Raw genomic sequence first — 15,981 nt, 5'->3', positions numbered from 1 at the left:
CACCAACAAAATATATATAGACGTCAAATCAACCACAATGACTTTTAACATAGTTTAAAAAGAACATCGTCTTCCATCTTCATAACAGGTACTTCCTGTCACTGCCGGATGCTCGCTTGTCATCTTGACACCTCAGCAGCAGTTCTGCGACAAACTGCTCTTTTTGCAACCCCAAGCAAAACATGATTAAACTTTCACCTATAAATGATTCTCTCTAACTGAGTGTGTGTGCGTCTGTGTCTGTGTGCTAACCACAATTGCACCCTGTTTCACCTCGCCGACTAGCTCCTGACCTCTAACCAGACAGAGAGACAGAAACCACTCTCGTATATGTAATAATCGAACTGAAACTATGGATATATCATCTACTTAAAATAAATGTTTTAATCAAGAACCTCTTACTAAAAGCTTAATATAAAATGACCTGATATAAATGTTTTGTAAGCATGTATTGCAATTCCTTCTATGGCTCCAAGTCACTTGCACAATAGATTGTCCGGACATCGCGCCGAACAAAGCTTCCAACCCCCAATTAATTGACCGAGCTCCAACTCTTTAATAAGCACAGATATGCATTGTGTATAAAATAGTCATACCTGCACCTGAAATACAAGGTTAACATAATAACTGTATGCATAACATCTTAAGGCCTTCTTAAAGCTATCTGTTACATTGTTAAAGCAATGATCGTACTGCAGATTATATTATTAATGCAATGGTAATGATAATAATTATTTAACAATAGCAGTAAAATAATTTCCCTGCTCCACAACAGTATCAGATTTATTCACCCTAACTGTATGGATTATATTTTATATTATTATTTGTGAAATTATTGTCATATTTTTGCCTTTACACTGTAACTTTTCCTGATTGTCACTTAAGCTTTTTTTTTTTTTTTTTACAACTGTTGTTCGAATGTCTGGGCTTCATTGCCTCGTAATGTCATCCCTTGTATGTCATAACGTTGACAGCTCAGCGTTTTAAACATAGGATAAATGTTTGACAGTGTTTCCACAACATGAGATCATTTTATCATGCAATAAACTTTGCTGTGTACCTTTCATTTGAGTAAATTTGTCAAAAAAATCTGCGTTCATAACTAAAATCAGTGATCTTTGTGCCCACATGTGAAGAGTTGAGTGGACTTGTAATCACAAATATTATTACAAAACATTAAAAAAACAGATTTATTTGTGGAGCCACATCATAAAACAGAAACCTGAAAAAGTACAAAGATTTCTCAAGCTTTGATGAAGCATTTCACATTGTTCTGCAGGTCTAGGTGTTCTGGAAAACATCCAGATAAACATGGATTCCCATGTGTGTTGAACTGGAGATCTTATAATTGTCTCTATATTTGCCTGCTCTCTTTCCCAGTGGCGCAGTTGGTAATGACACGGGTCTGCAAACCAAAGGTCGTGGGTTCGATTCCACCTTGTCAACATTTTTTTTCCCTACAAATTAATACACTGTCACAGACCAGTAATTCAATTACAATTCTGCAAACTTTTATGATTTTACCAGCTTTTCTAATATGGACCTCACATTCTTGTTAACACTCCATGGCACAAATACTCTTCCCTTTAGGCTCTGTGTATGTGCGTGTGTATCAATATTTCTCCCATTTTAAAGTATTACTCCTCCATAATTGTAATTCTGTTAAATCAAAGTACTTTTACTACATCTTAGTACTTCTGCTCAATCATAGTATTTCTGCTAAATCATAGTATTTCTGCTACTTTTTGGTACTTGTGCTAAATACAGTATTTCTGCTAAATCATACTATTTCTACTATATTATATTTTTCTTTCTAAATATAGCATTTCTGCTATATAATTATATTTCTGCTATGTTATAATATTTGTGCTAAACCAGAGTATTTGTGCTGAAACATAGTATTTCTGCCAAATGATAGTATTTTTGTCAAATTATAGTATTTGTGCTAAAACATAGTATTAATTTAAAATTACAATATTCATAGTTCATCACAGTGTCTCCTGTAAATCACAGTATTTCTGCTATGTTGTACTATTTTTCTAAATCATAGTGTTTCTGTAATGTTTAAGTATTTTTGGCTAAATATATTCTTTCTGTTATCTTATACAATTTCTCCTAAGTTCTTGTATTTTTGGGAAGTTATCATGTTTCTGGTAAGTTACACTATTTTTGCAAAGTTCTGCTATGCTATTGTATTTCTGCCAAGTATTATATTTCCTCTAAGATATTGCAGTTCTGCTAAGTTATTACATTTTAGCGAACTTATTTTGCTTCTGCAAAGTTTTTACAATCTCTGCAACTTTTCAGCTTTTTCAGCTAGTTTTTGCAGACAGCTTCAGCTTAAAGCATCCACACTGCATTTTCGCAGGAAATGCAAATTTTTCAAGTTAACAAATGTTATAGTTTCCTGATGATGATCATCTTGTCTTTCTCTGACTCTCTCTATCTCCAGGGGACGACGGTGATGCCGTGTAGATTTGACTGGCACCAGACCGGCAGTCAAGTTATCATCTCCATCTATGCAAAGAACTCCTTGCCAGAGCTCAGTTATGTCGAGGCCAACAGCACCACGGTAGAAACCACAAAGACATGTTCTACCTCTCACATATACACCCCATCATATCTCTAATTATGACTAATGTTGGTAATAAGTAATTCTCTGATTGTCCCAGGTGAACATTCATGTAATGTTTGAAGGAGATAAAGAGTTTGAACAGAAGATAATTTTATGGGGGGTAAGTGACCACCTTGTGTTTCATTATAAACTTTGTTTGTGCTTTAATATTAAGCTGTATTGCATGATCACTGTTGATTTTACTTTGACTATTGTTAAATGATTAATATTAATATAGCAGCACATGTTTTTGGAAAGTTACACATTTGGCGCCCTCCAGTGGTAGTAACGATATAAAATAGAATTAAAAACCTAAAAGACGCCATCCCTTTTCTTGATCCTATCAGGCTGTGGAGGTAAAAAAAACAGTGCGGTGAACCTGTTGGCTTCTAAGATGGAGGTGTCTCTTAAGAAGGCTGAACCAATCACATGGGCCTGTCTGGACCTGCCCTCCCTGCCACAGAATCAGGAACAGGAGGACACCAATCACACATAGGACACTCAGAGCTCACTTCCAGCTTGTTCCCCTCTTTAGTCTTTTGTCGCCTGTGTATCTGTCCTTCCCTTCAGTAGTGTCACTGTGGCAAATCTGATTTCTTTCACTTGACCTCCTTTTAAATCAAATGTTTAATGTCAGACCTTTTATTAAAAGTAAACAGATGAAACCTCAAACCTTGCACTAACACTGGCAATGTACTGTAGCTTTAATCAAGGCTTAAGGGATATAACTGTGGTTAGGCAGCTTATTTATCTAGCCACATGGATGAATCAATTTTAGTCTTAAGTTATCTCTTTGATATTTTTCTCTAATCCCAAAAAGATTGATTCCGTTCATCTGGATTTAGCGTTTTCAGTGGCAGAAACATTTCAAGTCACTTGGATAAGTGACTCGAAACTTATCCAAGTGACTTGATAAGTCACTTATCAAGTCACTTGGATAAGTGACTCAAAATGTTTCTCCCACCAGATTTCCTTACCTGGATGATTGAGCATGCATCAAGACATTTTTCTCTAATGAGTATGTGTTGTTGTCAGCCTCCACAATATGGAATTCATGTGTTATTTCTGTGCATTCTCTTTAGGTGTCCTTATACAAAAATCACACAAAGAAGTCACAAAAGATATTTATGAGTGTAAGAACACCAATGTTGTTTCCAGTTAACACAGTATCAGATTTATTCACCCTAACTGTATGGATTATATTTTATATTATTATTTGTGAAATTATTGTCATATTTTTGCCTTTACACTGTAACTTTTCCTGATTGTCACTTAAGCTTTTTTTTTTTTTTTTTACAACTGTTGTTCGAATGTCTGGGCTTCATTGCCTCGTAATGTCATCCCTTGTATGTCATAACGTTGACAGCTCAGCGTTTTAAACATAGGATAAATGTTTGACAGTGTTTCCACAACATGAGATCATTTTATCATGCAATAAACTTTGCTGTGTACCTTTCATTTGAGTAAATTTGTCAAAAAAATCTGCATGGATTCCCATGTGTGTTGAACTGGAGATCTTATAATTGTCAAATTAATTACACATTTTTATATTGTCTTCATGCAGGCGGTGTGAGGGTCATGGCAGCAGCGTGGACAGTGAAAGCTGCTATGCTGATCTGACGCTTGACTTCCTCCCAGGCCTTTGCTGGGTCAGCTGAGTTCTGAATGTCAAATAAAGCATCATAGATCCCAGGGAAAGACTCCCCTGCATATTTATTGTGGCTGCTGGGAGCAAAAATCACATGCCTGAAAATAGAACAGATGAATTAAATGGAAGTGTATTGTTAGGGGAATGCATTCACTGGTATTTCAAGAGAAATACATGTGTGCTATTTCTGAAAAAAAGAAGTTCAAGAGTGGGAACAAGTAAAGAGGACAAGAGTCTTGACATCTACTGCCTCTCACAGTCAGCTGTGTTTTCAAATGTATAAATCTGAGAAGCAGTCATGCATACAGTTTAAAAGGATCAAAATAATATTTAAAATTTGTTTCAGGAGCCAAGAGTCTGAAGGACACTGTAGTTATCGTGTAATTATTAAAAAATAATTATGAATGTTTATAAAAAAGAGTGACAGCTGTCTGCACGAAAACATCACATGACAGAATTTATAAATACTTCTAAAAAATCTAGAAACTACTACACAGTATTTGTGCCATTTAGCATTTTCTTTTTACTGTTAAATGCACACATAGGACGACTAAACCAAGGTAAACTTTGCTAGTCTTGGGTTTAAAATATCACATTTAGAAAAGAGTAAAATTTTCAAATGTACAGCATAGATGCAGAATATATTCAGTGACAAGGACCGCAGACGAAGCAGTTTTAAAGATTATCTGTCTTGTGAGGTACCCAATAGCACAAGTGTTTTATTGGAGACTCATATGACATAGGAGCCCATCCCAAAGTGTACTTTGAGACTGGATCGGTAAACCATAGAGCTGAGCTGCACTATGTTTAAATTCACATTAACTGACAGAAATAGAGGGTGAAGTGGACATCCCAGAAAGCCCAATGAGATGCAATGACTGTTACACTTTTCTCATAATAGCTGTTTTCTCAATTTAATGCTTTGTAGTTTCACATGTTATGCCTTGTAAATGTAAACCAAAGAAATAAATCATTCTGTTCTAAGCAGCCACAGTAAGGTGGCGACAACACTAACAAGGCTGCTCAATCTTGAGAAGCTGCAATTTAAAAACGTTGCTACTGCATAGACTACTGCTTTGTGATGTATTAGTTTTAAGAAATCTTCTTTTGGCTGCTCCCTTTAGGGGTGACAACAGCAGATCATCTGCCTCCATCTGCCTCCATCTCTAGTATCCTCATCTGTCACACCACCTCACTGCATGTCCTCTTTCACTACATGCTTAAATCTTCTCCATCATTCCTGTCCTCTCCAGAGCATTGCCTCCACCTGTCCAGGTATTCTCAAAGAATAATACAACACTACAGACATGTTTTGCAAAATTTGTGAAATTTAAAAAAAATGAATTAATCTAGATAAATCGTACTGCTCATAATAATGCTAACTCAGTCCATGCTGCTAACTAAAGGGCAGTATACTGAGGTGTAGCTGTAAAACAATGCAAAAAAATAGAAAAATGTTTTTTGTGTATGTTTGTGAGACACTAACCTGTAGAAAGGTCTGCCAGGTAAGCCCAGAGGGTCTATAAAGGCTCTCTCCAAGTACATAAGCTGATCATTCATGATCCGTAGCTGAAGAGGACTGCACATACAAAAAAAATACTATTACACCTCCATCTGAATTTCACTACATGTCAAGTCTCAAGACACATTTCAAGGACTGTATACAGTAGAAACATGCAGAAAAGTATAGTGAAGCTTTTGATTAAGACGCCTGAAATTTTTAACACGTTAAACACAATTTGTACTCCGCTTTGTTGAGAGTCTGAAGGCGCTCGTGGAAATCCCTGGCTGCAACAGTGAAGTTCTCGACTGCAGAAAAGAGGGAATCTAGAGAAAATAGATACAATTAAAAAGTGTGCACCACATATACTGTGACAGCACTTCTGCAATCTTTGGGTCATGACATTATTGTATTAACAGTGACCATAACTCACCAAATGACACCTTATACATCTCCATTTCCACTAAGTTCTTCTGGGCCAGCTGTGCTATGCTCTGTGCATATTTCCTCAGTGAATCTGCATACTCATTAACATCCAGAGGGAGCAGCTGGGAGTCAGCCAACAGAAAGATGAGCGCACCTCTCACCTGGGCCACCGCCTGAAGCCTCTTAAACGAGGGGTCGTAGAACTTCTCCACGATCTCGAAGGTTTCATACACACTGTGATAGACTGGATAGCTACTGTAGCGCTCTGTTTTCTGAATAGACACATAAAATACTTCACCATGAGTCCATGCTTGCTCACAGTTACTTAACCTCTACAATAAAGACCCTTCAGTCACCTCTTATTCTCACTAAGATACTCCACCCTTTGGTAAAGCCAAACTTTCAATAACATCGATCTTGAATAAAACACAGTAGATTTACATTGTAGTATAAAATAAAAATGCAAATATAAAGAACTCTGGATATACAAACGCTTACACTATGAATACAGCAAAAGCACATAGCCATATACCTTAATTGTGGTAAAAACAAATAACTATATGGATAAATGTGGGAGTGCAGCATGTCTCACCGTGTTCTTTGTGTATCGAGCTCTGCCTGAAGCAATTCCCAGACGGATAAAATAGGCCTCGAAATCACTGCCTGACCCAAGTTTACTGATCCTACGAAACACCAGGATTGAGCCATATAAGTGAAAAATGAGCGAGACTCTTCATATTCAAAATTTAACTTAACCTCCTAAGACCCGAACTCTTCCATGGCATGCATTTTTTTTTTAATTTGGGCATATTGGGACCCAATGTATGTAAAAACAAAGAATCAGCAGATTTTTTTAACCTGATTTTTGTTTCTAAGAAAAATGAGAGCCACATATGAGGATATTTGTTTTAAATTTTGATAAAACAGAAGCAGCATAATGTCCTCGTAAATGGATATCAGGCCCTTGTACTGCAAAATTTAGTATTTTGGTCTAGACAACCAAAAATGTGATGTCCACATATGTGGTCCTAGGAGGTTAACGCTAATTTACAAACACTAAAAGACTAGACTGAATAGATACGGCTTTTAAGTAGAATGCATATGCACTCGTTGGACATTTTATAAGGTACACTTTGCAAAGTACTCAGTTTGACCTTCTGTCTTCAGAAAAAGTTGCTTTCTAACATGGAGTGTTATCTTTCTGGAATCAACCGTCAGAATCCCTTTTTTTATTAGCATGATCAGAAACAATACTCAGGTAGACTGTGGTGTTTAAACGATGCTCTGTTGGTACTGAAGAGCCCAAAGCGAAAAATAATGTCCCCCACATAATTACATCATCACCAGCCTGAAATGTTCACAAAAGGCCAGATCAATCCATGATTATATGTTTTTAATACCAACTTCTGACCCTACCATCCATCCAAACAGCCAAATTTAGACTCATCAGACCAGCAAACGTTCTTCCAATCTTCTACTGTCCAGTTTTGGTGACCCCATGTTGTTAGCTAACATGACTCACATCTGGTGTGGTCTTCTGCTGCCGTAGACCATCTTCTTTAAGAATTCATTTATTGTTAATCTTCTGCATACCTTGGTTGTAAAAAATGGTGCTCTGAGTAACTGTAGCCTTCCTGTCAGCTGGAAGCAGTCATTCGCCTCTGATCCCTGCAATCAACAAGGCACTTTCTCCCAGAGAACTGCTGCCCACTACATATTTTCTCTTTTTGGGACCATCCTCTGTAAACCCTAGAGATGGTTGTGTGGGAAAATCCAAGTATATCAGCAGTTTCTGAAATACTCAGACCAGCCCATCTGACACCAACAAACACACCACATTCAAAGTTACTTAAACTTTGGAAGGTTGTCTACATGCCTAAATGCATTTATTTGCTGTACCTGTTCTGGCTGGTTAGTGCATCTTACACAATGTGCCCAAATGGCAATATTTTTTACTGTTGCTTATTAATAATAATGCTTATTATCCTATTTTGTCTAACTTTGTAGCTTTCTACCTGGGTGCATCACGGTCATTTGTCCAGTTGTCCCTCTTATGCCAGCTCTCGTACAGAGATACTCCCTCTTCTCCTCCTTCTGGACTGGGTATCTGCTCCAAAACATGAAAACAGATGACCTCAGGGTCGACAGAAGAAGATGCTTGGACAAGCATCATATACTCAGATCTGTGGTAATTTAAATCTGTCCACCTGCTTCGTGATGTCATACACCAAAGTATGCAGTGATGGAGTGCAGTCAACCCTCAGAGTGTACATACCTGGAGTTTAAAAAGACATTTACACATACAAATAAAACCAGAAACAACCTGGCACTAAGTCATTTTTTCAATATGTGCACAGAAAAGCATTCTCACCCTCTATTGCAGAGTCTGCATTGATGTAGGCCACAGCTCTCTCCTGCAGAAGCCTGGCATTATCCTGACGAGAAGGGTGAAGTGAGATAATTCTGTGTGTGTTTTAAATATAGTGTGTGTACGTTTGCATATACGGTACCTCTGCCCATTCTGTAGATCCCAGCAGTCCAAACTCCTCTGCATCCCAGCTGGCAAATATTATAGTCCTTCTTGGCCTCCAGCCTACACACACAAACAGATGTCAATGAATCCTGAGTATTAATACAGTAATTATTTCATTCACTTACTGGGAAAATCATACCTGTACTTAGCAGCCTGCCAGCACTCCTGACAGTTTCATGGACCACTGCTGCGCCAGACATGGGATCGATTCCTCCAAACACCCAGGCATCGCGGTGCCCTCCGAGAATCACATACCTGTCTACACAAACCCACCAACAGCACATGTAGCAAGAGATGTTAAATAAAAAAGACACTAAGACACTGTTTTAATGTCTCTGAACAGACAAACAACAGTCAAGCTGTATTTTCATTCCTATATATCGTACTGTATGCAGACATCGAATTTGTTTGTGTATCCACGCTGCGGTCTGCACGTCAATGCTAATTGTGTGATGCAGAATGAAGGGTTTCTGGTACCTGGCTCCTGAGCTCCTCTAATCTTTCCAATGACGTTGTAGATTCTGGTTACCTGGTTGTTAGTGTGGATGTTCATACGCACCTTCCTGAGAGAGGCAGATTGAGGAATGAGTGATACATGCAAAGGTATTAAGACACAAACAGACCAAAATAATTTAACAGGAAATGACTGGTGCAAAAACCTGGGGATCATGCCTGGGGTATAAGTTTCAACACACAAAATGCTATTATTTAAGTTTGTTTTATAATGAACAACTTTAAACTGCAGCTCAAAATTTAGGTCTGCTAGGAACAGCTGATTTGATTTGTTGTGTGCATTTAGTTATGTCTCTCACACACAGGCAGTACAAAGGCCTCCGTTGTATTTCAGTTGGCTTGATGCCACTGGGTCACAGAATGTGAACAAGAGCAACAAAAAGAAGAGACAAACACTAAAAACAGACTGGAGACTGGACTGAAGTGGCAGAGGAAGAACAGCCAGTGGGAGAGGAAAGGGGTTTAGTATGAAAATGTGAAGGATTTAAGCTTTAGACAAGAACTTACTGGCTCTTAAATTCATCTGTAAAGCCTGGGCCAATCCTATAGGAGACGTTCAGAGCTCCCTTCCAATTGTTGGGTGGAATCTCTCCTCCCATGTTACTGTAACATGAAAAATTATTTACAAATTCACTAGCAATGTCATCCAGGGGCCTCCAGTCAAATGTATCATTTGTTACCTTAAACTCCAGATGGAAGTGAAAGTGAAAACAATGCTCTAATAAATTGGTCATTATTACCAAGTGTTTGAAATGGAAAAAAAATATTCATACTTCAGAAGACGAAAAGCGTCGTGGAAGCCAATTGGATGCACAGGGATGTTGGGAAGTCCTACTCCATCCTCTGGGCTGACTCTGTAGGTGTATTCTGCAGGAGAGGAAATTATGTTGTTAGGTAAACTCTATGTAGAATAGTGGTCAGAAGTTTACTTATAGTCTTCATGGGCATAAATATTATGGTAATTTGGGGCTTTGAATGATTTCTTTGAACTGTTAACAAAAAAAGAACTGTGTGCACAAGTTTTAAAATATCTTGGATTTTTCTAATCTAATCTAATCTAATCTAATCATAAACTCGAATTATACACATAGGGTCAAAAGTATATATACATCCCCACTAATATTTGGTTAAATGTTTCTTAGCAAGTTGTTCCTCAACCAGATGCGTTTGGTGGCCATCAACAACTTTCTGGTGTAATTCTGGCTCGATATTGGTTGATTTCTTGGCACAGACTCTGCCTTTAAGCATAGCCCATACAAGAAAAACAACTAATTTAACTGAACTTGATCAGTTCTGATAAGAGAGTGGTCAATTATCCAGTCATAAATATGGCAGAAACTTGTTGATGGCTACCAAAAGTTTCTAGTCAGGGTCCAACTTACGCAACAGTTAATATATTAAATACTTCTGACCCTGTACGTGAAAGTTTGAGTAATTGTGTGAATTAGAGAAAAATTCAAGATCACTTAAAACTTGTATACCTAATTCTTCTTCTTTAAAGTCATTAAAGGTGCTTCAAAGAAATCATTAAAAGCCCCAAATTACTATGACATCCATGCTCATGATGAGAGTACAGACTCTAGCGCATGGCAGCGCCCACCTTTAGCAGGGTACCCTGGTGTGAGCGGGTCTCCTGCTCCATTCAGGTTGAGAACATTTCCTCTCTGAACTCCTCTGCCCGGTAGGTTCCAGCCGTCGGGGTAGGGCTGCAAGTAAACAAATTCTAAAATGCTAATTCTTACATTTTTGTCCTGACGTGCCAGTGGTCAGACTGTGATTTCAAGAAAAGGTTAATCACAAATTAATTGCAGTTGTTTGTAGATACTGTCACTGCATCGTGGCTTTTTAAAATTCCCACCTGGATTCCATCAGCCCAGTAATCTGCTGGGTCTGAGAACATAATGATCCCTTTTGCTCCGGCTAACACGGCGTTCTTCACCTGGCAGACAGACAGGATGAGAGGCAGAGAGGGAGCTGTGGGTTATTTTGAAGAAAAAGTGTCATGTTTCTTCTCAACCAGTCATCACATAATCAGATGACTGATGTGACGCTGACAGAGTGCATTAATCGCTTAAAGATGAATGAAAATTTAAACATTTTTGGCATATTTTGAAATTTACCAGGAAAACACTTTTCTTACCTTATTGCCTCTGAATATTTTTCCATATCTGACAATGACAATCTTCCCTGTTACATTGATGCCCATCTCCCTTTGTAACTGAGAAAAGTCTTCTGTGCGACCATAGTTGACATACACCAGGTCCCCCTGAAGAGAAACAAAGGAGAAGCAAAGGCCTCGGGTGCCTGTTTTAATATTATAATTGTTCGTGTGTACACATGTTTGTTTACCTCAGGCTGTCCTTTGGCAGAAAAAGCACTGTATGGAGGTACGATGTTGGAAATATCTTCATAACCCTGTGGAACCGGCTCAGCCAAGGAAGTGTTAAAAACCTGAGAGAGTAAAGACAGACGAGGCTAAACTAAACTGGATTAGAACAGCTGAGGAAACTCTTTCCTCGCTTCCATCAGAAGCTGGTCAGCTGTGAATTCAGCTTTCATCTTGTCAAAAAGTAAAAACACACGACAATGGTTGTCTGGACTAGATTGCAAAGCATCTAAAAAGAGCAGAGTTAACCAACACAGAAGCAGAAGCCTCCCTTTGGTGTATACCATAAGCAAATACACCAACAGCAGAAAATAAAGGATGACAGTACTGGACGCTTCTGGGTCCTTACTTATATAGAACCCAGGACCACACGACCTCTGCTTGTTATGGTGTGAAGCACCTCTGTCGTATGCGACCAGCCTACCTACTACACACAGATCCCCACAGAGTTGAGCGTTTTCAAAACATTCAGCAGGCTTTCCATTATATACTGCCTATTAAATGTCTAACAGCCCCCTTCAAGGCCAGTCTGCTGTGTGAAGCCACCATATAAACATAGAGATACAGCTTTCCCTGAAGTCACACAGAGTTCAGTTCCTAAAGCATGGGGTTACACTCACTAAGGCACAAAATAGCAGTAGTTTTGTTCCACTCCAGTTACATGCAGCATATTGCATGAAGTTCAGGTCACGCTGAAGAAGATTATCCCTGGCATATAAAATTAAACTTCAGATTATACAAGGTGGGATCATATATGTGACCAGGTTAACTGACAGTCGTTCACTCTGGTGTATAAATCTCAATTATTCCCGATCTCCGTGTCATAAGTGTTCTAACATGTGAAGCACTGTATTTAATTACAGATTAAAGGTAATGGCACTGCATTGGAGGGAAACACTGTTTTAATTTAACTAGATCTGATAGCCAAAGCTACTTTATAAATTAAGGTTAACTGATCAGTTACAATACTGAGAAACTATTTTTAAGATTTGAAGTTTCTTTTCAAGTAAAATGCCAAACACTAAACTTCTTCTTTTCTCATCTGAGTTTTAAAAAACATTTGGGGGGCATGCTACATCTGTGTGATGAAATGCAGCTCAAGCTGACTTCCTGAAATAATTCCCAGGCTTCAGACATTTAGCTGCTCTGATTGCTTTTAAACTCCTTAATGCATTGCACCAATACTGTTTTTCTGTGTTGTATCATTATCAGACACTCACAGAGGTTTATCTCACACCGAGACCTTAAATGGACCTTGGACTCAAACAAGTAAGTCTTGCATTTCTGTGGTGAAGACTATCAGAAGGGTGGGGGAGGAGAGGAGAGGAGAGGAGAGGGGGGTTGAAGTAATATGTTACTGTGTGTCTTTTCTACATGCAGTCAGCAACTTTGTTACCTCTCCAGATACAGTGAGAAGTAGTAAGAGGTCTGAATGTTCAAATGCATGGGAAAATCACAAGAGGCTTTTTATTCTTGAGGTGGTGAAATGGATTAGTGTCACTAAATGTGTCCCACTGTGTGAAGTACAAATAAATCCAAAGTGGTTCCACTATCTGAACACAAGACATGAAAATGGTTGTTTTACAGACTATGAAATGAAATGACAATGACTTCCATCCTAATGCTATAAAAACAGAAATATTGCACCAGACACAAGTAGAGGTTTGGGGAGGTATGCATTATATAGAAAGGTTGCACAACAATTTGCATGCTGTCTTTTTGAATCAATGTTGCATCAACATGCACTTTCAGTACACATTTTTCCAGCATACTGTACCTCATTGCCAAGGTGATCAACAATTGAGATGTAATTTGGTTGTGACTCATTGGGATAGGACAAGAGGACATCATACGGCACCATCTCCACTGAGTCTATTCCAAACATCTGCCACTCTTTCATGATCTGCTCCGCATACTTCAGGTTCTGCTCTGTGCCTGCCAGGTGAGGAAGTTGTGTAAATTTCCTGTGGAGAGGATGCTGATGGTTACAGTGGCACTGTTATGTGAAGAATAGCACCTTGAACTGAATACATAAAAAATAAATGTAAAGAAAATTATTACATGCATTCAAGGCTGATACATGATTTCACTTGAACGCAACATGATGCACATGCCCAGATGTTTTCACTCAACTGAAACAGTTCATGTTGCTATAGTTCACCTTCAGGTTCTTTGGATCAAAACTAGACTTCACAATAAAAAACTAAGTATTTAGTAACCAGCATGATTTCAGTACACTTTGCTGGAGTCCTCAGAGGTCTCAACAAACCACCTGGCACACCATGTTGGATTTGGGTGAGTCAGTGGGATGTCAGCGCCATGACTAGCACTGCTGTGCGACTACAAACATTGGAGCAGAGGGGGTCAAAAAGTCAACAGAGACCACTGCAATACAGATTTACACAACAGATTTAGTATACTGGTGATCACTTTTTACCTGAGATGTTCTCTGATCTTATCTGCCTTCATTTCCTCCAAAAAATCCTTCAGGTAATGGCTGGAATCCGTGTGGTTTTGTGTGTTTGAAGGCTTTGCAAACCAGCCTACACATAGACAAATAGAGCACAAACAAGCATTGAGTGAGTTGTAATGGCATCACTTCTCTTAAGAAGCGAATTGTTACCACACACACTGTTATGTGTTTAAAATTGTTAGTTTAAAGAGGAAATAGAAGGCTATAGATGGACTATACTGGTTGTATTGGTGCTTGACAAAAGGTTGCCAATGTTATATTGTAAGGTTCGTTGGGTTTATGGAGTGAGTGTTAACCTGCTGTGAGCACAAAGACGTGAAATCTGTCAGTATGGTGACACTCAAGCTCTTCAAACTGTGCCATCACGAAGGGCACTAAGTACTTTAACAGTTCACATTAATCATTTTAGAGAAATTCACAAAAACAAAGCAAAAAAAGCTTTATCTCCTTAAGCAGTGTATTTATTTAAGTCATTTAATTAACTCTCTCTGGTTTCTTCATTAATACCAGGACAGCTATACTGTTGTTCCCCCAATAGCATTAGAGACTTCATTAAAAAGGAACAGAAAAGCACGCAGGCAATATCAATCAGTATACAGATAAAGCTAGGGTTGGCTTTACGCGCTTACCTATGCAGAAGCCCAGCACGAACAAAACTGTCACAATCACAATCCACTTGATCCACCGAATCCACCTGCTCTCTTTCCTCATTTTAAAACGGCACGGCTCCAACTTTTCCACACACGGACACAACTGACTCCACAGGGCACGCTTGCAGAGATAGCGATAGAGAGTAATTTGTTTGAGAAGTGCACAGCGGGGGAATGGCAGAGTGAGGTGGAGTGTGATACACAGAGAGGGAGGGAGTGTGGTGGCTGACTGAAAGAGGCGGTGAGTGAAAACTTGGACAGGAATGCAAAGAAGAAACTAGTCATTAATGCTTGGCTTTGCCTGTGAGCTGATTGCTGTGCCGTGCACCTTGGCTGTTCCAGTGCTGACTCAGTTATTACTCAGTATAAAACAAGATAGCCACTCTGGATACTGTTTTCCTAGTGGGGGGTGGGGGTTAATGACACTAGTGGAGAAAAAAAGCAGAGGTTGGCTGAGTGAAAATGGAATAGCAGATACTAAATCACTTTCGGTCATGGGGGAAATTTGTAGGGCACTGAACACTTCTAGTCAGCAGACACTGATCCAGCTGAACAAACTTTAGCCCAGCATGCTCTTTCTGAACTCTCTCATAACCTCCATCAAAGTACCAAACCTGGAAATGTCTGATATTGGCCTTTTTAATAATAAAAATGTAATTAATCTCAAATAAAAGAAATAAAATGCACATTTCACCAGCTACAGAGGCTTTTATTTAGAAAGGAGGGATCTAACAAATCAGGTTAGTGAAACCCATTTCTGTCACACAATCAAAGGTATGATAGCTTTAATCTCCTTTCTACACAATGCTGAAATGTGAGCCGAGCTCCTACAGAGGGAAGCAGGTTATTAAGCACAAGTTTATTTACTTTAAGATCCATATCAGCTAAAATTTCATGATTTCCTATTAGACCACTGTCTGTTGCTATTGATAGTCATGCATGTTTTCACACAGCAAAGACTTGCATGCTCTGCTCTGCTTGACCCCTCCTGGCTCTGTGAACAGCTGTGTGGTGTATAGGATAGCTCTTTCATGCAGTCGGCTGAAGCGTGAAGTGGGGAGGAGGCTCTCTGCCCTCAGGAATGTGAGGAGTTCACAAACCACAACAGTGACTCCTCAACAAGCTGTTTATCTGGGAATCAAATTAAATTAAGTTATCGGCATTTAGATGTTGATTTTTTTTTATTTAACTTGTTTTTCAGGTATAATTAATAAACTGTAAGTAAGAAAGTTTTATT

At 38.7% G+C, this 15,981-nt stretch overlaps 1 protein-coding gene and 1 long non-coding RNA gene across 2 annotated transcripts; one reads left to right on the top strand and one right to left on the bottom strand.

Moving 5' to 3' along the window:
• Positions 1-863: 863 nt before the first annotated feature.
• Positions 864-14,948, bottom strand: naalad2 (N-acetylated alpha-linked acidic dipeptidase 2). Its single transcript, XM_040008810.1, has 21 exons — positions 14,724-14,948; positions 14,059-14,164; positions 13,399-13,585; positions 11,585-11,686; positions 11,376-11,501; positions 11,094-11,174; positions 10,836-10,941; positions 10,009-10,102; positions 9,743-9,838; positions 9,200-9,285; positions 8,862-8,981; positions 8,700-8,782; positions 8,561-8,624; positions 8,397-8,464; positions 8,205-8,296; positions 6,782-6,872; positions 6,197-6,461; positions 6,008-6,089; positions 5,749-5,841; positions 4,113-4,360; positions 864-1,323 (listed from the first exon to the last, which is right to left on the bottom strand). Exons 1-20 carry the CDS (start codon positions 14,803-14,805, stop codon positions 4,171-4,173), a joined length of 2,214 nt encoding a protein of 737 aa, XP_039864744.1. The 5' UTR covers positions 14,806-14,948; the 3' UTR covers positions 864-1,323; positions 4,113-4,170.
• On the top strand, positions 2,008-3,864 carry LOC120719534. Its single transcript, XR_005692714.1, has 3 exons — positions 2,008-2,572; positions 2,673-2,735; positions 2,962-3,864. It is a non-coding gene; the product is annotated as an uncharacterized LOC120719534 (long non-coding RNA).
• Positions 14,949-15,981: the final 1,033 nt, after the last annotated feature.

Source organism: Simochromis diagramma, unplaced genomic scaffold (assembly GCF_900408965.1).
Source record: "Simochromis diagramma unplaced genomic scaffold, fSimDia1.1 OVJJ01000344.1, whole genome shotgun sequence".
NCBI lineage: Eukaryota > Metazoa > Chordata > Actinopteri > Cichliformes > Cichlidae > Simochromis > Simochromis diagramma.
This window is presented reverse-complemented; position numbering and strand designations above follow the sequence as displayed.